The 23,673-nt window shown below is 41.0% G+C and overlaps 1 protein-coding gene across 4 annotated transcripts in view; it reads left to right on the forward strand.

Moving 5' to 3' along the window:
• Nucleotides 1–23,214, forward strand: part of ATE1 (arginyltransferase 1) — a 154,684-nt gene extending 131,470 nt beyond the window's left edge. For all 4 annotated transcript variants that reach the window (XM_073596226.1, XM_073596225.1, XM_073596227.1 and 1 more), the window contains 2 exons: nucleotides 18,075–18,198; nucleotides 20,646–23,214. In XM_073596226.1, the coding sequence (XP_073452327.1) occupies nucleotides 18,075–18,198; nucleotides 20,646–20,824 (303 nt within the window). In that variant the 3' untranslated portion in view covers nucleotides 20,825–23,214. The remainder of the gene's footprint in view (nucleotides 1–18,074; nucleotides 18,199–20,645) is intronic.
• Nucleotides 23,215–23,673: the final 459 nt, after the last annotated feature.

Genomic DNA, 23,673 nt, shown 5'->3' on the forward strand with positions numbered 1-23,673 from the left:
TATGTTTGCAAAAAGGGGCCAGCCTGAAATGATCTAGCAGGACTTAATTTTCTGACTTAAGGTCCACATTTTTGTTCAAGTGGGTGCAAAAGATCATTCCACAGCAGTATACTGAATTGCCACTAAAGCTGTAAAATAAATAGTTTAATCATGTGTTAGAGTTCTTCATACTCCTAGCAACCAAGCGGCTTCCAATCATTGTTTCTGCAGTGCAAGTATGCCAACTGACAAGAAGAATCTTTAGGTGACAAGTACATGTTTACTTTCGTATACAAGGTCTGTGATGTATGGCCAAGCTTAAAATATTCCTCTGGGATAATAAAGGAATTTGGTACACATTCCATACTTTGAATGGTTCATCAAATGAGATCAATTTTAAATAGTCTGTCTCTCTCATGACCTCAGACCTATTCCCTTCTGAGGTGTTTCTGTCTACTAATGGCATTTAAGGGTAAGGTTTGTTTATGCAGCATGGCTTCTCTTAAACGGCAAAGCTGCCTTAATACTCTTTTAATAAATCTCAACAGGAGTTATTTTGCAGCAACAGATTGCAGATGTGAATGCAAGAGCAGAGTGTGTGTTTAACCCCTGTACAAGGTTGTGCGGACTCCACTGTGTTAAATCTCCCCATTGTTACCAGCTGATCTCATTGCAGCCTTTTCCTAGATGGAATATGACAGAACAAACAACATTTTCAGACCCTACAACAAATCCCATCCAGTGTTCACTTTGAAATGTCTCCAGAAGGCAGGGTGGGGGAAGGGGTGGGGGTCAGCACTGCTGTCTGCTTCTGATGTTGTCGTGCCGGGGCTTGTTGTATATGTGCCAATATTTGGGCTACATGGCAATACTTAAAAAGGCTTTTCAGTTACCAAACTAAATTAGTTGACGGTGGTTTCCTGTGTCAACTTAGCCGCCCTGGCCTGGAACTCGAGTCCTCCTTTTGTATGAGATTATCCAGCAACATCATTTTAAACATCTGTAGTTGCAAATTGGCACCTCACAAAACAATGTCAGTCCCCTCTCATGGAGTTGCTATACATGACTTAACTTTTGCAAGCTGTGTATGAAAATCAACTTATACAAAGATCTACTCATCTCCAACAAGTGCTCGTTAAGAGAAAGAGACATTTTTTGGTGCTTCTAAATTATTACATATGATCTTATGAGAATGTCTTATTTAACTTAGGCAGTCTGTATTCCCATTATAACAACAGCCTTTTTTATATGAGCACTGAAAAGTGACAGTGAAGGAGTGAATCTGAGTCATGTAGGTAGACCAGTGTTTCTCAACTCCAGTCCTCAAGGCGCCCCAACAGGTCATGTTTTCAGGCTCTCCATTATTTTGCACAGGTGATTCGATCAATTTCCCTGCCTTAGTAATTACCATAGCCGTTTCATCTGAGGGAAATCCTGAAAACATGACCTGTTGGGGCGCCTTGAAGACTGGAGTTGAGAAACACTGAGGTAGACGGACTAATAGACTAATTATAGGCAGAGGTGAAACTTTTTTTTTTTTTATAGAATGGAGAATGGTTAGACCCTCTGGCAGGATTATATTGCTGTTTGCGTCCCCACTAAGATGTTTCACCCTTGTCACCTCTGGGAGATCCCCTGCTTTTAGGATTTATCCTCATTTCCTGATGCATCTTGATGACAGGAGGTGAAGGGGAATCTCTCAATGGACACAAACTCCAAATAATAGCAGGATATTGGCTTTGGCTCTTTCTCTACCCTGTTAAAAAAAATTGTGACTACACATACCCTTGTCTTTTGACCTGCATTACAAACACTATACACTACACTCTTGGAGGTTCCTGCGTTTGATTTAGGTGGCAAATGCAGCATGCAGGACTTCAGGGAAATTTGCCTGCCTAAGAAAAATAAATGACAATACATTTGGGGAGAACGCGCCCTAAGATATTTTCTTTAGGACTCTTTGATGAAGGTAGCCCTTCAGCTGGCAATACACTAATAGATTTTTGTAACAAAACTTCTTAGAAAGTACTTTAAACTTTTGTTTGCTTTTAAAATTTGATTTCAGAATAAATGGACTCTCTGGGATAAAAACCACATTCACTTTTAGATCATAAAAGATAAAATGTCCATCCTCCTCCTTTGAATTTTCTCATCTCTGCAGTCTAAAAATGAGTTGATGCCAGTAACAATTAGAAAATTGAACGATCGTTCTTAAAACTGAGCATCCTGCCTGCAATATGCATGTTCTCCCTGTGGCTGCGTGGGTTTCCTCTGGGCACTCTGGTTTCCTCCCACGCTCCAAAGACATGCTGGTAGGTTAATTGGCCTCTGTTTAAATTGGAAAACAGAATTGCGCTAAACATATGAAAAATGTGAAAAGTGCTCTCATGCACCAATCAAATGACAAAAACAGGTCCTATACCTGGATTTGTATGACCCTATAGTGAACAACAAAAATATACAAATCATAAAAAACACCTAAACAGTTTGTATATTAAAGGTGTAAAAATGTCCATAAATAACAAAGTAAATGGGCCAGATAAATTGGTGTCAAAATGGCCCTCGCAATGATTATGGATGGACATGATTAGTGTCCATCCATAAATAGTAAGTTCTTCACAGTTGAATGAAGGACTAGTGCAGAAATCCACCACCAGAATGTAAGGGGTTACTGCTTACCAGAAGCCTGTGATGCCCCCGTTACAGAGGATCAAGGGAAGCCTGTATATAATAAGCCCTCCAGAATGTATCAGGTGAACCCACTGTCCTCGATGTATTGGGGGTGATAAGAGGATCTCCAGAACCTCCCAATGACCCTCATAACAATCCAACACTCCTCATTTCATTCCAAACTCATGAGTGGATATATATGGCATGGAAAGATAAACAGTGCTCCATAGTGTAAAACCTTCGAGTTTATTAGGTATTAAAAACAGTATTGCACTTACATAAGCAAGCAGATAAAACGTCTTGGTGTCTTGTGCGCCGGCTGGTAGCACACAGACCAACCCGTCCTTCTGGAACCGGCAACACGAGGTGACATCAGTGTGTTGCTCTGCCCTACGCATTTCGTAATAGGTTACATCATCCAGGGACCACTCACCTATCCCACGGTCCAGCGATGCGGCCGCCTGAAGCCTCGGTTCTCTCCCCCTGCCCCTCCGCGACGCTTGCATTACTACCATGGGCACCCAGCTGTGACAGCTTGTCACAGCCAGGTGTGCACTGCGCATGTGCGAGTCGCACTGCATGTCCTGAATGTCCGGGCAAACTTCTGGGAGCTGTGACATGTCCCAGAAAATTTGCAGGGAGGGAGAGGCCACCTAGGCGGCCCAAGCAGAAGTAGGGGATGGGTACCTGTCAAAACTAGGAACCCGCTCCCCTCCCCCCCCCCCCAAATAAATGAATGCCAAATGTGTCTTAGAGCAGAAATTCCACTTTTGGGTGGAACACCGCTTTAAGGGCAGGGACTGTTGTGACTGTACAAATATATATGTAAAGCGCTGCATACATTTTCTGCGCTATAGAAGTGCCATAATAAATAAAATTCTACTAGTGTATGGCCAACTTGTGTCTTTTTGTTGGCTCATAACATGTCCGATTGACAGTTAAAGTAGAGGTCCAGTCAAATCCTATCTAAACTTAAACCTACTCACACTCCCATTCTAAGACCTATACTAACTACCCTGTAGAGCAGGGATATGCAATTAGCGGACCTCCAGCTATCCCATGAGGCATAGCAAGACTCTGACAGCCACAAGTATGACACCCAGAGGCAGAGGCATGATGGGACTTGTAGTTTTGCAACAGCTGGAGGTCTGCTAATTGCATATCCCTGCTGTAGAGGAAAGATTGTATGCTTACCTACTCTGAGGGCGGTCTGGTCACATGATCTCCCCAGCGACCGGCTTCAATGAGTAGGAGAGAGTCCCAGAAAAATAAACTGATGTGGAGCCCCTACAGTTTAGGTACATCTAAAATACATAGGCAGTATATATTTTGCCAGTACCTGCTCTGAACGTGGCTCTGTGATCAGTGCTCTGTTATAGCAGAAATTGCCCAGTAGAACTACAGTTGCATTTTTGGTTCTAGGTGACTATAAGAATAGAACATATCTGCAGACAAATATGTTTATGTTCTGTGATATTGAGAGTGTACACTAAACTAAAGTGGCCCATAGATGTAATTTTCTTTTCTTCCACTCGTGCTGGAAAATTGCTCAATTCCTCCATCAACACAGTAAGTGTGAATGGTGGAATCTCTCCCACAGCACTATTGTGTTCTGCAGGCGGGGGGAGCCTTCTCTTCAGGCAGAACACAATGGTCACAACAGGGGGTTATAGCTGCCCACAGTGATCACATGAAAAAAAAATTCAGCAGGCTTGTTGTACTAAAGTTGATGGCTGGGTCGGCCTTGGTGTGACCAGCCTTTCCATAGATTGGTCGAATCTCGTCCAGTCCCTGCTAAACCGGCCGAGATTTGATTCATCTATGGCCAGTGTTGTGATAAAATGACCAACCTGGCAGAACGTGCAACCCGTGTCACTTCCTGTGATATGGAATCAGCTGTAGCTCCAAACTGCGCGCAGACGCAACGCTTCATACATACCTTCAGTACATGGAGGAATTTGCCTGACAAAATGCTCGACTGACTACTGCACATGCGCACGGCGGAAATCACCACGTCACAGGATGTGACTCGGGGTTGTACATTCTGCTGTGTTGCTCATTTTGCCAGAACACTGGCATTGACTCATTAATGTGTCCTTGCAGTCGTTTACGTTCATCACCGGGATGTATCTGTTTTTTATTTAGAGCACATGTAAACATTATTAAGGAATTTCTCTTATCTATTTCTGTGTACTCCAAATCCCTTTTTAACTCCTTTTGATCATCAGTATAGTGTCCTTAAGGATGAGCTATTTTTGCAAGTGAGAAAGCAGATATCCAATGTGTGATAAGTCTCTATCGGAATTGTAATTAGTCTTTTCCGGCCATTAACTAGAAAAATCCTTAACTTCCATGTAAAGGGTTAGTAGGTGGCATGCAAATGTTATCTGTGTTTCTTACACAGATAAATATTGATAAGCAAGACAAAAAACAGCTACTTCCTGGGGGGGAAGAAAGTTAGATAACTTATAATTAGGAGCTGACACTCAGGTGAGTACACATAAGGGCATGGCACAGTGGATTGGGCTTTTCAACTGAAAACTAACATGTGCCAACTGGAAACAAGCTGTGTTTTTTTAGTTTTATTACGTTTTCCTTGACAGGGGAGCACATATCCCTCTCACCATCTTAAACAAACTGAGCTGAAAGTGGCAGCCAAGCTCAAATTCAAGCAAAACATCTCTTTATGTCTTTGCCTGTTCAGCATTGCTGGTTAAAGGACCAGTAAGCCTAGAATGCTTGTTAGGAAAAACATCCAATAATACATAGTTCAACGACTATAAGGTGCAATTAAAAGGTATCCCTGCAAAGAACATGGTAAATATTCCTGCCCCTGCCTGTGCTGCTGAAAACTGCTCAAATTTTCCCTCGTCTCTTCAGAAAACAGCACATCTGGCATTGTCGATTATCCTGTGTCCTGCACTGACATCAGTGGTTGCTGCCAGAAACTTCTATGTCACTACAGTGTGCCCTAGGTGACGCCAGAGTTGGTGAAAGGATCCACTGAATGCAGTGCCAGGGGGGAGAGGGCATGCTGCATCTTTGGTGCACTTTCAGAAAAGGTGGCAAATATGTGCAACCTAATACAAATTGAGGCCACGGCTAAAAATATGTGTAAACAGGTAAACCACGCATACAATTGCTCTGTGGCCAAAAACACATTATAGGGTCAAGGAAAACTCACTAAGAAATCATACTGTTTAAGAGATAAAGTTTTGCTCCGTCCTGTGTTAGACAGTGTACGGAAAGAAGGGGGCACGTATAGATGGAAGTATCCTTTTGGCAGTAGCAATAAGGAAGGGCCTGCTAACATTTACCTTACAAGTACATAGTGACCTTCCAAAATTGTTTGCTTTCTTAAATGTGGAACCGTTCGAGGTACCGAATTAGCGATTACCATTGCCGCAGACATAAAACTAATGCCATACTGATGCCATACAGGAAGACCGTGGGGAGAGACAATAGTATGTTTGTTTTTTCTGGCATTAGTATGAGAAGGTAGCAGCTTTAGGTACTCCAGGAACTCCAGAAGAAACTGCAGGAACCACCCACGTCTTTGTTTTCTTCCTTTTATCCCTAGACATGTATACACTTCCTTTTTTTTTTTTACTTTTCCCATATATTTGGGTTAGTGGGCTGATTGAATTAACAAATCAATTAGAGACTAAGCCAAGGCTACCCATGAAGAAAATGGGGAAGATATATAGACATGAAAATAATATAAAAATAATTAATAATACAGGGAATATAAGTAGTATGAAAGGTGAAAGAAGGTGATTGGAAGATTGGCTGAGGAATGAAAGAAATAAGTAGAATCATTGGGAATAATTAAAGGAAGGAAGTAGATAAATGGATGTAAGTGTATAGGGGTTGGTTTGGGAAAGGGAGATGGGGTAGGAGGGAGTAGATTAAATAAGAGGGGGGGTAGATAAAATAGGCGGATGGGAGTGGGAGGGAACAAGGAAGGAGATGTTGAAGTATGGAAGAGAGAGAGGGTAAAGAATGAATTGGTGAACAGATAGAACAGTTAATGGGGGGGAATTAGTGGAGTGGTGAGGGTGGGGGATTTAGGGAACATATCCCTTTTTTCCTTTTTTTTTTTTTTTTTTTTTTCTCCTAACACATAAGGGGTAAGGGATAATTGGCAAGGTGTGATTTGATTAAGCTGGTTTGGAATCTTTTATATCACTGTTTTATCACTGTTTTATCACGGTTTTATCACGGTTTTATCACTGTTCTATTACTTCTATATCACTGTTACGTCATTGTTTTTTTTTTTTTCTCACTGTATCCACTGTATGTACAAGTACATACAATAATTGTACTTAGGGGAATCAGAACAATAGAAAGGATAGGAGGTAGGTATAACAGGAAGAGGAGGAGATGGGATCAATGCACGAGAGGAATGAAACACAGGGGTAGACACCAATATGAAGGGAAGGGAGGGTAGGGAATGGAAGTAGAGACTGGGAGTATTGGGGGGGGGGTAAGGAGGGGGGGGTCACAATTAATTTAATATTTCGTTTGGGTAACTGCTGTTTTTTTTGGTTTTTTTTGTTAGTGGTACACAATGAATAGAATATATAAAAGAATACATAATAATACACAATTGTAGAGAGGGGGGGGGGGCGTACCTGTGCCCTACTCCAACCACCCCTATTTATTTAAGAGAATGGTGGGACTATTGTTAAATGGTCCTCCCATCTTCTTTTTATTGAGCACCTCACTGTAATGTAATTAGGTGAATGTTGAATATAAGAGAAGGAATGAACAGATAGAGTCCATGTGCCCATATAAGATAAGGGGGTAAAATAAGACGTGAGCTGATGTACAAGAAAGAGGGATGGAGGAATACAGAGGTTGGAAGGAATTGGTGAATTGTTACTTTTCCTCCGCTCCGGCCTCACCGCCCCCTTTTTTTTTTTTTTTTTGACTCACTAGGAAGTTATAGTGGAAATGGTACAGAGAATAAGCAAAGTGCGCTATTTTAATATTGGTGGAGTAGGCTCGGACTGGAGCAGCTGTGCTCAACCATAACCCCCTAATAGGCCAGCACTCAAATTGCCGTAGATCCGGAAATTGAGTGCTAAAAGCAGTAGTGCTTTAGGGATCTTCGGGGGTTCGAAGGTAAACGACCGCCTCAAGGCCCTTTAGTGGGAAGGAAATTATTTATTTATTTTTTTGTAAATTGGGTTTTTTCTTTCCCCTCTCCCCCCCCCCCTCCTCTCCCCTCCTCTCCCCTCCTCTCCCCTCCTCTCCCCTCCTCTCCCCTCCTCTCCCCTCCTCTCCCCTCCTCTCCCCTCCTCTCCCCTCCTCTCCTCTCCCCTCCTCTCCTCTCCCCTCCTCTCCTCTCCCCTCCTCCCTCCATCTCCCTTACTATCTCCTGCATCTTTGGAATGCAGGCCCTCATAAGAGATTAGTGAGGAAAGAACCTACTTCTTGGGTACAAGTATTGTGGAGTTGGTGGTGGAGTAGGAGAAAATGGAAAACCTTTCTGTAATGTCCTTTAACGTTAAGGGACTAAATATCCCGAAAAAAAGACGTACATTACTTCAGGACTTAAGGAGACTTCATATAGGTATTGCATTAATACAAGAAACACACTTTAGAGAAAATAACCTTCCTCTGTTAAGAAGTAGAGATTATTCTATGGTGTACCACGCTTGTAACGCTGAATCCAAAACCAAGGGAGCATCTATTATGATATCGAATACAGTGGCCTGGAGTTATAAAGATTCCATGATAGATGTAAAAGGAAGATATTTGTTCATAAAGGGAACCATTGGTAGGGAGGCAGTGACGCTGGCTTCATACTATGCCCCAAACTCCCAGCAACATATTTTTGTTAAAAATATATTAGAAAAACTCATTGGGTTCAAAGAAGGACAGTTGATCATGGGAGGAGATCTAAATGTACCCCTGAAACCCAAAGAAAATACTTCATCAGGAGTATCTTCAGTGACACCTAAAGTAAGGAAGGGGATTTCCCAAGCAATAGCAGAGGCAAGAATGGTAGATGTGTGGCGATTATTCCATCCAAGAGAAAAAGATTATACTTTCTTTTCCAACCCACATAGAGTATACTCACGTATTGATTTTTTTTTTTTATACCAAACAATTAATTACACTCAGTAAGTGAGGCCTCTATTGGTTTAATCACATGGTCAGATCATGCACCAATCTTTTTAAAATACAACTTGACAGACAGACACCATACATTCACAAGGCTATGGAAACTTAATGAAAGCCTTCTTCAGGATCCCATAGTAAGGAAGGACATCCAGAGGGAAATTGAATGGTTTTTCCAGATGAACGATAATTCAGATAGCCCCCCCGGGAGTAATTTGGGAAACACATAAAGCAGTAATACGTGGAGTACTGATAAAACACGGAGCAAGAATAAAGAAGGAGAGGGAAGCCAAATTAACTACGCTACTGTCCAAAATCCAAGGCTTAGAGGCACAACATAAACATGCTCAGACTGCAGGAGTGGAACAAGAATTATTAAATGCCCGTAGACAAGTAACTGACCTATTATAATATAGAGCCAAAATAGCATTACAAATAGGACGTAAATGTAGCTACGAGTTGGGCAATAAATATGGCAGGCAACTTGCAGGCGCATTACGTGAAATGCATGCAAGGACATTTATTCCCTCAATGAGGAAAAGAGATGGGGAGGAGGTTGGGATGCCTGGACAGATAGCGGAGGTGTTTGACAAGTCCTACTCTTCACTTTACAATTTGAATATAGACGCACCAGATCGAACAGTGATGGAGGAGAATCTAAAAGCAAGTGGAATGCCGTGCCTGACAACTAGTGTGCAGGAGGAGTTGGACTCGCCAGTTACTTTAGAAGAGGTACAGAGAGGAATAAGATTAGCAAAAATGGGGAAGGCACCAGGACCAGATGGGCTCTCGGCCCAGTACTATAAGTTATTCTCATCAATATTGGGACCCTATCTAGTTAAAATGTTTAATGAGCTGGGGGAGGGAGCCTCTCTTCATCTAGAGACATTAAGAGCTATGATAGCAGTGATTTCAAAAGAAGGAAAGGATCCAAAGCAATGTGGAAGTTATAGGCCAATATCCTTATTGAATGCGGATCTAAAAATATTCAGTAAGATTTATAGCCTTAAGACTACAACAGCAATTACCCTTCCTGATCCATCGGGATCAGGTAGGGTTTGTTCCAACAAGAGAAGCAAGGGATAATACCATCAAAACCCTGAATCTAATGCATATAGCAAACTCAACTAAGACTCCGTGTCTGTTCCTAGGAACAGACACGGAGAAGACATTTGATAAGGTGGGATGGGGGTTCATGTTTGCAGTCCTTCGTCACATAAAACTGGGAGGGAAAATGATTAGATGGATTGCAGGCATGTATAAAGAACCTAAAGCTCAAGTGAAGGTAAACAACTGAGTAGTTTCCCCCCCCCCCCCCATTTGCGATAAGGAATAGGACAAGGCAGGGATGCCCATTGTCCCCTTTATTGTTTGCACTGATACTGGAACTTCTGTTATGTAGAATTCGGCTTAATAAGGATATTTGGGGAATAACGGTAGGAGGAACTCAACATAGAGTTGCAGCATATGCAGATGATATGCTCTTCCCAATGACCAATCCCATAATCTCGCTCCCAAACTTATTTAGAGAAATTGAGACATACAGTACACTATCCTTTTTCAAGATAAATTTCTCTAAATCAGAGGCATTGGCTGTAGCTGTCCCGAAAGAAATGATTCTGTCATTAAAAGCAAATTATAAATTTAAATGGGCAGATCAATTCCTGTAGTATCTAGGGACTTGTATAGCAGTGGACCCTTCTAAAACATATGAGCTTAATTTCCCGCCAGCGTTAAAAAAGGTGCAAGGTTTATTGTAGAGATGGCATAAGGGATTACATTCCTGGTTTGGAAGAAGCAATATAATTAAGATGAATACTCTACCAAAGATTCTGTACCTCCTTCAGGCAGTCCCAATTGCAATCCCTAGGAAGTTCTTTAGAAAAATACAAATATTATTTATAAAATTCATCTGGGCACACAAACATCCTAGAATCACTGTTGTCCCTACCAAAACAAAACGGGGGGCTGGCCATCCCAGATATATATAAATATTACCAGGCAGTACATCTGGGCCACCTGTTGGATTGGTGCTGACATGGAGAACTTAAAATCTGGCCAAGATTGGAGCAAGCGCAGAGTGGGGAGTTACTGTATAGGGCCCCTTGGTGTTTCAAGGACTTGGCATCTAAAACTAAGACACACCCAACAATAGTACCTACCCTCTGTGTTTGTTATAACCTCTTATTTAAGGGTAAGTTATCAACACAGGAATCGCCCTTAGTACCTATATTGGGGAACCCGCAATTCATATTAGGAACACAAAAAGGACCTTTTGACGTCCTGATCAAAAGGGGACAGTATCAGGCATTGCATTTTTTGAGATCTGGTAGATGGCCAACAGTGCAGGAATTGGTAGACAGAAATGGCCCCTTCCAATTAGATTTTTGGTCGGCGGTACAACTACGACATTATCTATGTACTAGGGTACTGCCAAGTCCTCTGCATCGGAATCTGTTACCACTCGAGAAATATTGTATGGAGACTGAACCAATAAAGCATGCTGTCCCCAGAATGTATGCGTGGTTGATTAAACCATCGGAGAACTATCAGTTACCTTTCCTCCAGAAATAGGAAACAGATTTTGGGAGGACCTTTTCTGAGGAACAAAAACCTAATATGATACATTCAATATTTAAGACAGCAATATGTACCAAAATACAGGAAACTAATTATAAAACCATTTCACAATGGTACAGAACCCCAGATAAACTTCAAAAATGTTTCCTGAATGCATCAGATAGATGCTGGCGATGCCAGATAGAACAGGGGACTTTGTTACATGTTTTTTGGTCTTGTCCCAGAGTGAGGACATTTTGGAGGGAGGTGCGGGAGATAATTAAAAAATTTAGCGATGTGGAAATACAGGAAGACCCAGCTTTTTTCCTTTTGCATCTGTCAGAGATTATATAGGAACTCTATTTTGTATCATTTGGTGAATGCAGCTAAAGCATACATCCTGCTTAAGTGGAAACGGGCACAACCCCCTACAGTGAGTATGTGGCTTAGGAAAGTAGAGGAAGTAAACAGGATGGAAGATCTAGTCTGGACAACTAGAAAAAAAAGGGAAATTTATTTAAAAACGTGGTAGCCATGGAACTGTTTTTTATTTCTTCAGAGGAAGGAAAAAAACAAATTGATACAAATTAAAGAGGAGGGGCTGGTGGGGGGGGGGGAGGGGGTTATGAGGAGATAAATGTGTTTTTTTTTGGGGGGGGTTTTCTTGGGACGGGGGGTAAGGAAAGTATGGGGAAATGGAATATAAATAGGAACTGCAGTCGGAATTCTGAAAGGTAGTTGGAGTATTATGGCCGGGTCTGGGGGAAGCGCCCCCCTCCTGACGCGGCAAGGAGTAACAACATGGAGGGCGGAAATGAGAGAGGAAGATTACTCTTCTTATTTATTTGTCTTCTTTGCCTCTTTTGTGACTTCTTTATATTTATTTGGGTTCATTCTTTTATCCATTTTTATTGGATAATATATTAGAAACAGACAGGAGTAGATGGAATGGAATGTAACGAGTTTTCTCATAGTATAGGCGAGGTTGAAAAAAGACACAAGTCCATCAAGTCCAACCTATGTGTGATTATGTGTCAGTATTACATTGTATATCCCTGTATGTTGCGGTCATTCAGGTGCTTATCTAATAGTTTCTTGAAGCTATCGATGCTTCCCACTGAGATCACCGCCTGTGGAAAGGAATGCCACATCCTTGCTGCTCTTACAGTAAAGAACCTTCTACGTAGTTTAAGGTTAAACCTCTTTTCTTGTAATTTTAATGAGTGGCCACGAGTCTTGTTAAACTCTCTTCTGCAAAAAAGTTTTATTTCTATTGTAGGGTCACCAGTACGGTATTTGTATATTGAAATCATATCCCCTCTCAAGCGTCTCTTCTCCAGAGAGAATAAGTTCAGTGCTCGCAACCTTTCCTCATAACTAAGATCCTCCAGACCCTTTTTTAGCTTTGTTGCCCTTCTTTGTACTCGCTCCATTTCCAGTACATCCTTCCTGAGGACTGGTGCCCAGAACTGGGCAGCATACTTTAGGTGCAGCCGGACCAGAGTCTTGTAGAGTGGGAGAATTATCGTTTTATCTCTGGAGTTGATCCCCTTTTTAATGCATGCCAATATTCTGTTTGCTTTGTTAACAGCAGCTTGGCATTGCATGCCATTGCTGAGCCTATCATCTACTAGGACCACAGGTCCTTTTCCATCCTAGATTCCCCCAGAGGTTCTCCCCCCCAGTGTATAGATTGCATTCATATTTTTGCCACCCAAATGCATTATTTTACATTTTTCTACATTAAACCTCATCTGCCATGTAGTTGCCCACCCCATTAATTTGTTCAGATCTTTTTGCAAGGTTTCCACATCCTGCGGAGAAGTTATTGCCCTGCTTAACTTAGTGTCGTCTGCAAATACAGAGATTGAACTGTTTATCCCATCCTCCAGGTCGTTTATTAACAAATTAAATAGGATTGGTCCCAGCACAGAACCCTGGGGAACCCCACTACCTACCCCTGACCATTCTGAGTACTCCCCATTTATCACCACCCTCTGAACTCGCCCTTGTAGCCAGTTTTCAATCCATGTACTCACCCTATGGTCCATGCCAACGGACCTTATTTTGTACAGTAAACATTTATGGGGAACTGTGTCAAATGCTTTTGCAAAATCCAGATACACCACATCTACGGACCTTCCTTTATCTAGATGGCAACTCACCTCCTCATAGGTTAGTAGATTGGTTTGGCAAGAACGATTCTTCATGAATCCATGCTGATTACTGCTAATGATACCGTTCTCATTACTAAAATCTTGTATATAGTCCCTTATCATCCCCAAGAGTTTACATACTATTGATGTTAGGCTAACTGGTCTGTAATTCCCAGGGATGTATTTTGGGCCCTTTTTAAATATTGGTGCTACATTGGCTTTTTTCCAATCAGCTGGTACCATTCCAGTTGGTAGACTATCTGTAAAAATTAGGAACAACGGTCTGGCAATCACTTGACTGAGTTACCTAAGTACCCTCGGATGCAAGCCATCTGGTCCAGGTGATTTATTAATGTTAAGTTTCTCAAGTCTAATTTTAATTCTGTCCTCTGTTAACCATGGAGGTGCTTCCTGTGTTGTGTCATAAGGATAAACACTGCAGTTTTGGTTACTGAAGCCCCCCCAATTCACTTGTGAAGACTGAGGAGAAGAATAAATTCAATACCTTCGCCATCTCCCCATCCTTTGTAACCAGATGTCCTTCCTCATTCTTTATGGGGCCAATATGGTCTGTCCTACCTTTTTTACTGTTTACATACTAAAAGAATTTCTTGGGATTTTTTTTGCTCTTCTCCGCTATGTGTCTTTCATGTTCTATCTTAGCCGTCCTAATTGCACCCTTACATTTCTTGTTGCATTCTTTATAAAGTCTAAATGCTGAGGATGATCCCTCAACCTCGTATTTTTTGAAGGCCTTCTCCTTTGCTTTTATATGCATTTTTACATTGGAGTTAAGCCATCCAGGACTTTTGTTCGCTCTTTTAAATTTATTACCCAATGGGATACATTGGCTAATGCCCTTATTTAATATACTCTTAAAGCAAACCCATCTCTCCTCCGTATTCTTTGTTCCTAATATTTTATCCCAATCTATGCCTTTTAGCAAGGTTTGTAGTTTAGGGAAATTGGCTCTTTTGAAATTCAGTGTCTTTGTATTCCCTTTAGGTTTCCTATTTGTGTGATTTATACTGAAACTAATTGACCTGTGATCGCTGTTACCTAAATTGCCCTGTATTTCCACATCCGTGATCAGGTCTGTATTGTTGGTAATCAGTAGATCCAGTAATGTTTTATTTCTAGTTGGTGCGTCTACCATCTGACCCATAAAATTGTCCTGCAAGACATTAAGGAACTGGCGAGCCTTAAATGAATGCACGGTTCCCTCCGCCCAGTCTATGTTTGGATAATTAAAATCCCCCATTATGATAACACTTCCCATCCTTGCTGCTAATCCAAATTGTGATAGGAGATCTGTCTCCACTTCCTCCCTCAGGTTAGGGGGCCTATAGCATACTCCCAGTATTATTTTCTCCTTAGCTTCATCCCTTTGGAGCTCTACCCATAAGGATTCCACCTCCTCACTAGCTCCCTCAGTGATGTCATCTCTCACATTCACTTGTACATTATTCTTGATATTAAAGTCAAGTCTTGATATATATATTATGTTATTTCTTGTCTGGCTGTATGTGCACAAATGAAATGTAATATACAGAAGGATTGTTCATTTTTCTCTTGTTATATAAAAGAAAAATAAATAAATTATTAAAAAAAAAAAAACAGGTAAACCGCGCATACAATTGCTTTGTGGCCAAAAACACAGCGCACCAGTGTGAACCTGGCTAATTTGCACTTTCTTTTAATGTTGGCGTTGCCTAAAGTACATATCAATAACAGCACTTACCCCAATTCCCAAAAATTTGGGACGCTTTGTAAAATCGACATAAAAATAGAATGCAATGATTTACAAATCTCATGAACTCATATTTTATTCAAAATAGAAAACATATCAAATGTTTAAACTGAGAAAATGAATGGTTTTTAAGAAAAAAAGGTAATTTTGAAATTGATAGCAGCAACGCATCTCAAAAAAAGTTGGGGCAGGGCAACAAAAAGCTGGCAAAGTATGTGGGACTAACAAGGAAGAGCTGGAAGAACATTTTGCATTTAATTAGATTAGTTGGCAATAAGTCAGTAACATGATTGAGTATATAGTAGATACCCTTCCAGTTGAGAACACTTCTAGGCAGGCTATTTCTAGAGCTCTTTTTCAGGCTTGCAAATTAATTCTATGTATTTAAAGGTTCCATAGTAATGGTTTTGAAGTGTTGTTATTATTATCCATTGTTATTATTATCTACTATCATACAGGGTCATAGTAATATGACGCCAGCAGAAACATCTCCACCGTCCAGGTGGTTGTCATATGACGTCCGCCCGGTCTCGCCAGCGAGGTGATCGGGGATGAGCCGTGTCCCTCAGGACACAGCCCATCCCCAATGAGGGTAAAGAGTCAATAAAAATGGCTCTTTACCACGTGACCGGCTGTGCCCAATGACAGCTGGTCACCTGTTGTGCTCGTTCTCACTGCACGTGCGCTTCCCTGTGGGCACGCAGCACGATGATCGGGGATGAGGTGTGTCCCACAGACACAGCCCATCCCTGATCATGTTAAAAAGTGAATGAAAATGTACAATCGCAGCCGGTCACAAATGTCAACAAATGGCTGTAGTCCCGTTTCCAGGTTCTCCTCCTTAGTGTGTGAGGAAGAGACCTGGAAGAAAAATGTACAGTGATGTGCCCGATTGCCCCCAAATAAAGGGGACCTGTCTCCATCCCATCAGAGTACTCGAGTACCTATCTGCAGCCCATGCCTCAAAGAATATACGTTGGGGTGTTTGCTTTTCAAAATGGGGTCACTTTGTGGGTAATTCCACTGTCTAGGTGCTCCAGAACCTTCAAAAGTGTGATAGGTTGTCAGGAAATTAGATGTGTAATTTATGCTCCTAGAATGCCTGATGGTGCTCCCTGAATGTTTGGCCTCTGTATGTGGCCAGGCTTTGTAAAAGTCTCATGCATGTGGTATCGCCATACTCGGGACGAGTAGCAGAATGTATTTTGGGGTGTAATTTTTTGCTGTGTTACACAACTATATTACATTAAATTATATTACTATTACACAAAGTTGTCAATTTACAAGATTTTTCTAAGAAAAAATAAGTTTTCATTTTCTTTCCACATTTTCCAAAGACTTGTGTAAAAAAAATGACATGTTCAAAAGACTCATTATGCCGCATAGAATATACATTGGGGTGTTTGCTTTCCAAAATGGGGTCATTTTGTGGGTAATTCCACTGTCCTGGTAATCCAGGACCTTCAAAAGTGTGATAGGTAGGAAGGAAATTTGTAATTTATGCTCCTAGAACACCTGATTGCGCTCGCTGCATGTTGGGCCTCTATGTGGACAGGCTGTGAAAAAGTCTTACATATGTGGTATTGCCACATAACCTCTAGCAACCAATCGGTGAACAGTAATAATCTGCTATAATCTCTAGCAACCAGTCAGTGAGCAAAAATGATGTGCAGTAACCTCTAGCAACCAATCAGCAGTAATGATGTGCAGTAACCTATAGCAGTCAATCAGTGAGAGGTAACGGTGCGCAGTAACCTCTAGCAACCAATCAGTGAGCGGTAAGGATTTCCAGTAACCCCTAGCAACCAACCAGCAAGCAGAAATAATGTGTTTTAGCTTCTAGCAACCAGTGAGTGGCAATGATATCCTGCAAGCTCTGGCAACCAATCACAATTGCTGCCTGATCTGCTGCAGAAAACTGATTTTGCATCTAGCTGCTATTTAATGTATATCTCAGAATCGTGGGGCCCTAAGAAAATTTTGCCCAGGGTCCAATCAATATTAAAGAAGGCCCTGTGTATAGGTATAGTATAGCAATCTCCCCTCCTTTTCTTTTGTGTTCTGGCAGGGATACCCCCCCCCCCGCCAGAACACTCCGACCAGCGCACTCAGCTATTGGCTAAGCTTGCTGATCGGGAGCCAGTATAAGACGCTTCTCAGTCATGCCCCTTCGACAAAAGTCGGAAAACAGCCAGCCTCTGTTGGACCGGCTGCAGAACACACAGGCCGAATGTCGGCCAGTTTCTATTGAACTGGCCGATGCTGCATGACATTCGGCCCGTGTTTTGTGTTTTTGCGGCTTTACTTGTTAGAGCAGGCTGAAAATTTTGATACCGGGTTTATGGCTAGCCATAACCCTGGTATAACCACTTGCACTCAATCACCTACATGTATGTGATTTGGTGCCAAGTGGTTAAAATAGTAATTTTTTTAAACATTTGATATATTTTCTATTGTGAATAAAATATAAGGTTATGAGATGTACAAATAATTGCATTCTATTTTTATGTAGATTTTACACAGCGTCCCAACGTTTTTGGAATTAGGGTTGTAATTTTATTCACAGATATTTCCCTAAAAATTCTCCAAAATATTTGGCATTTGGTTTCTTATTGTGATCTAAGGGAATCCACAGTAATCCCTACTTGACACAATGCGATTGGCAAACTTGATCTAAAAAAATGAAACCTAAATGCTCAACTAATACAGCGTTGAGTATATAATGGACTGTGTACTATTCCATATTAATTAGTCTGTGTTTTGGAACATCAAAAGTAACCCAGGTTTGAAACCTTTTGAGCTTTCTTCTCATTACATTTTTTCCTTTCTAGGGTCAGTATAAGCCATCACAACTCCTTTGCCCAGAGAGCTTTTTGTGGGTGTCTATAGAGCAATGTATACCTCTACTGGAGCGCTCTAAATATTCCCGCTTCAACAACAACCACCCTGAAGAAAGTAAGTGCCTTTTTAAGGTGTTTGATTTTTTTTTGCTTTGTTTTTTTACAACCACTTGGCATTTATTTGATCCTTTTGAGGTATTTTTCATATATTGTAGGTGTTGTATGGGTTTTTTGTTTTGCTGTCAGTGTCACATGTAATACAAATGAGAAGACTCCATATTTTTTCTTTCTTATAGAGGCTTTCACTGTTGTACATGGGGTGGTTTCTGAAAGCCAGCTGTGCCCCAGATGTTTTGGTGAAAACATGTTTGATTGAAACAGATCAGAATCCAATTCTTCGCTGTCCATCAGAGACTTAACAGACTATCCTGTATTTTTGTCTCTGTTCCACCCAGATGTTCCAAAAAGCCACTTCTTAAAGTGATTGTAAAGTCACATTCTTTTTTCTTAAAAAAAAAAAAAAAAAAAAAAATGTTATACTTACCTACTCTGTTGCAGTGGATTTACACAGAGCAGCCCAGACCCTCCTCTTCACGGGTCCCTCTTCGGTGCTCCTGGCCCCTCCCTCCTGTTGAGTGCCCCCACAGCAAGCAGCTTGCTATGGGGGCACCCGAGCTGAGTCACAGCTCCCTGTGTCCATTCAGACACCAATCCCCGGCCCCACCCCCTCTCTCCCCGATTGACTAGCTGACTTTAACAGCAGCGGGAGCCAATGGCGGCGCTGCTGTGTCTCAGCCAATAAGGAAGGAGAATCCCGGACAGCTGAGACACTCGTGGACATCGCTAGACAGAGAGACCTCAGGTAAGTGTTAGAGGGGCTGCTGCACACTGAAGGCTTTTTATCCTAATGCATAGAATGCATTACAATAAACCTTCTGCCTTTTCAACCCCTTTAATAACTTTCTTGAGGCATCCAAATTGTTTTCATCTCATGAATCATATTCAAAGAGTGGTAGGATAGGCTAGCAGGCTTGTAGAGTTATGGGATTAAGCAGAAAGCAATGATTTGGGGGTAGCTTTCCCCTCGGCATAATTATTCCCAAAATAAACTGTTGCTATTCTTTTATTTCTTTATTTTAAAATATGACTTTTCTGCCTGGGGGTTTATTTCTGAACAATAACAAAGCTTTGTCCAGTTTTTTTAATTATTATTAGCAATGCAAAGGATGAAAGAGAATGTTATAGTATTTTTGCTCTAGTTAAAAATTTGGATCAGTCTTCAATGGATTTTAGTATATCCTTTAAGTGGAACTTCACTCTCCCAAGCAACATTGATTATTTGAATCCTCATGTTGATAGCATTTTTAAATATATAGGGAATTATATCATATTTGCTTGTTTTAAAGTTTTTTTTTTGTTTATTACATTTCTTCAGTTACTTACTGTTTTCTTGCCTTGGCAAATTATGTCATACATCCCAGGAGTCTTCAGGAGAGGAGGAGGGGTTTTCTCAGTTAACCACACTCTCCTGCATGCATGCTTGAGCTCAGGGCAGATGGATTCCAGGAAGTAAATGCTACATTATTTGCCCGTACTCTAGATGGCCATAGCCAGAAATGCTGGGGGTTGTTTTTCAAAGTGATTTCCCAACAAAATAAAGCATGGAGACATGGATGAATGGGAAGTTTGCTTTGAATATTAAAAATGAATTAAATGGTGTTTTTGGTTTGTGGTGCTCAGATGCAGCGAAGATCCGCTTTAAAGCAGTCTGAAAATAAATTAATAAAACCGCTAAAAATACTGTAGCTGGTTACTTATTTTTTTGGAAAAGGACACTTAACTGTCCAGGGATCCAGTGCCGTCCTCACCCCGGCCAATTCTTCACCAATCTTCTGGTCCCCGGTGCCAGCATCTTTAGTATGGGAAGCCAGTCTGTGACCCCTTGCAGCTTCACAGCCAGCTTCCTATTGCACATGCACTAGCTGTGCAGCACTTTTGTGACCTGTGACAAGTCCTAAGAGGCTGCGGGCAGGAGTGGAAAGGGGTGAACTTCTGCTTCTGCTCGAAAGTGGGAGCCGGTACCTGTAAAAACCCAGGTACCCACTCCTCAAAAAAAAATATTCTGTGCCAAAGGTAGAAGAGGTGGGAGGAGGAGATAGAATAGCTGAACCTCCCCTTTTGGGCGAAGTTCCGCTTTAAGCAAAGCAGAAGTATAAAAAGCTTTAACTCCTGGCAAACAGCATTGTTTACTGCAACCGGATGCTAGGAGGTGATTTTCAAATTGTTTGATATGGATTACTGCACTTTACTATTTACAATGCTTTTTAAATAAAAATCAACATTAAAAAAATATTGTTAGCTAGTATTAAGTACGAATTTGGAAACTTCAAGTTTTACTAAACTGATATGGGACTCCATTTGTTTGTTTTTTGAATTGTACAGCACAAGCATTTCACATTTGAGCACATCACAGATGGCCTATAACTGCATGTAACTCATGAGCCATTGGTTGGCAATCACCACTCTAAAACATTACCTTATTGCCTCTTTTCTGTTTCACAGGGGACAGAGACTGCTTGACAGACCTAGGCCGGGTTCGAGTCCTCCACAAACGTACAGTGATGCCTTATAGCATATACAAGAAGAAACGCAAGGGGCCAAATGATGAGACTACTGTTAAACAATATGCCAGCTTGGTAGGCCAGACCTGTGCTGAGCGCATGTTACTATACCGCAGCTGAGAGCCCATAGCATTTATGATCTTTAAGGACTGACCTTGTAGGAAGACTGCATGTTAATACTATTGGCAATCCAGGAATTCATTCACCAGTTTGGCAAGCGCGAGAAAGAGCTGGGTCCATCAGTTCTCCATAGCTCAGTCCTGTTCCACCTTAAATTGTAGTGTATAGGAGAACTATGCAATGGGTTTCGAAAATCATTCTACGCTCAGTTATGCTTCGCTTTTGTTTTATTTAAGAGCAACTCCAACAGGACAAAAATAACAATATTGTCCTGTTACGTGCACTGCTTCTTTTTTTAAATATGAGTTTTAGAAGTCCCTGTCCTTAAGGTTCCAACTCAGTTACCATTAGCTGAAAACAGTGCATTGTCGGTAATGGGAACGTGTATGGCTGATACCAGTGGATGGCTTCTGCAGTTGTTATAGGTCAAGACCTGGTTTGCATAGTTTTTGTTTTTTTGCTACCTCTGTACCTATAAACAGTAAGAAGATACAGGTAAATAGGTAATTATGCAGCTTTAATTTTTTTCTAAGGGGAATGCCAGGCAAATACCTTTTTAAGTCCAGGTATATAATCACCCAGATATCAATATTTCTGTATTATGTTGCATGACAGAATGGGCCATTCAAACTCTTATCGCATTAAACAGTGCTGCCACTGCTTCATGTTTTCAGGCTTTGGGGGAAATTGTATAGGCAGATTATTGAAGGAGAGTGCAAGGAGGGCCTTCCCAGTGTGATGATGTCCATCTAATGTCCTGCATGCAGAGAGATTAGCCCGAAAGCAGCAGTAAATATAGTGTTGTCATCCTGCTGGCTATCCACTCTGTCCAGTGTGTAAATCACAGGAGTGTTTGGATGGAATTAGAAATGTTTAGGCATTTGTATTTCAAATGTGCAATTAGCTGTTTGCCTGGAGGTTCACTTTATTGTTCTTTCTGGCGTTTAATGTCAGATATTGGGCCTATGCTTTTTCTTTGCTTGCAGTAAATTAGGCAAGACGTGCTAGTGTGCAAATTGTCTTCAGTTTAATTTATTTTTGTGTGAACTACTTAATTCCATTATCCTTAATGCTTTGCATCCCTTGTGTTTGGCAATAGTCCTGGCCAAAGAAGAGGCAGCAACCACCAAAAATGTTTTGTCTGCCCTCGGCTGCTTACCCAAAGGGGTTCCTTATGCCCCTGGGTACACAAACCAATGAGTATGGTTTTTAAAGGAGCTCTTTGCTTTCTTCACAAAATGGGGCAACACTGTAGAGTTGATTTACTAAAACTGGAGATTTTAAAATCTGGTGCAGCTCTGCATAATAACTAATCGGCTTCCAGGTTCTTTTGTCAAAGCTTAATTGAACAAGTTGAAGTTAGAAGCCAATTGCCTACAATGCACAGCTGCACCAGATTGTGCACTCTCCAGTTTTAATAAATCAGCCCTTATCTTTCCAGGAGTTGAGCAAAGCTTTGGCATGTTTTTGGGTTAGACAAAAAAAAAGAAAATAAGACACAGAGCACTTGCAGATGGAATCTATAAGTTGACAGTGACTACTTTACAAAACTCCAGGAATGACGTAGAAAGGTAAACAGACCCTTTATGGTTAAGACTCCATAGATCTTTAACTTGAGCCCAGGAAAATATTTTGTGGCTTTCCTTTTGAATATTGGTGAGGCCATCACTGACTGAACCAATATTTTCGTTGGTTAACAAAAAAAAGAAAATGCTTTTGTCAAGCGTTTTTTGTATACTTCCATTCACCTGTTCGGCTAAAAACCCACTAATTCCGAGGGAAAAGGTTACAGGACCTTTAAAGAAAAAAAACTGCTTATGAGTGCAGTGATGTGAACTACCTCCATTGAAAAGAATGCACTTTCCTTTCCCCATGTGCTCCAGTTTCAATGTGTGAAGAGTCGCAAAGTACCATTAAAATGGAAAAGATGAGAGTTGGACCCTAGTGATTAGATTTAGGCATTTGGTCTAAGGACTAGTCAACATGTCATTTTGAAATCTTGCCATAAATTTCCATCAAAATGCCATCATGACTTATAACTTGAACATGGAGTCTCTTGCCACCTTTCGTGCCTCTATAACATGTCTGTGCTATGTCAAACAATGCCAGTCCGTAACCTTATGATGTGTAAATGTTAGAGAATTATGTACTCACCACAAGTCTTTTTTTATTTGGCATTTCTTCATGAAAATTTGTCCTGTCGAGTACTGTTTACGGAACAAACTTTGTGGTTTGGTGACGTGTGTAACCAATCAAAGGGAGGCTAAACAGTCTGTTTTCTCATTCGGTTTACTTTTGTGTCTGATTCATTTATGTTACTGTATTCTTTATGTGATTAAAGAGACATTGCAAAGGTTTTCTTTTTTATCACAATAAAAAATTTAAAATTCTGTGTTTTTCTGCTTGGCATTTTTTCTGTTTCAATAGTTTTGTATTGAAAGTATTTTACAAAGGTAAAGAGGTAGACCTAAACATATAAAAATAAGGCCTACAGTCGGCCAGGCTTGAATCCTCCAAGAGTGAAAAAAGTTAAGAAACACAACGCAGGTGGCATACAGCCATAGCTTGGAAATTACTTCAATAGTAAACCGTAAAAATACATACTGACCATCATAGGATCACCAGTAGGAATTAGCATTAATGTTACAAATGTTAAAAAAAAAAAAAAAAAAAAAAAAAAAGGGGGAGTGGGGGAAGAGAACCCAAATTCCAAATGACAATAGGCTATACTGTACAGTGGAGGGGGGGGGGAAGAATCAAGCATCCCTCCTTCTCTGGTCCAGCCTGTAGGGGCAGGGAGAGATTATCGAATACCGATAAACACAAAACAGGGTCCTCTAACCATACAA

This window comes from Aquarana catesbeiana, linkage group LG08 (assembly GCF_042186555.1).
Source record: "Aquarana catesbeiana isolate 2022-GZ linkage group LG08, ASM4218655v1, whole genome shotgun sequence".
NCBI classification, from domain to species: Eukaryota; Metazoa; Chordata; class Amphibia; order Anura; family Ranidae; genus Aquarana; species Aquarana catesbeiana.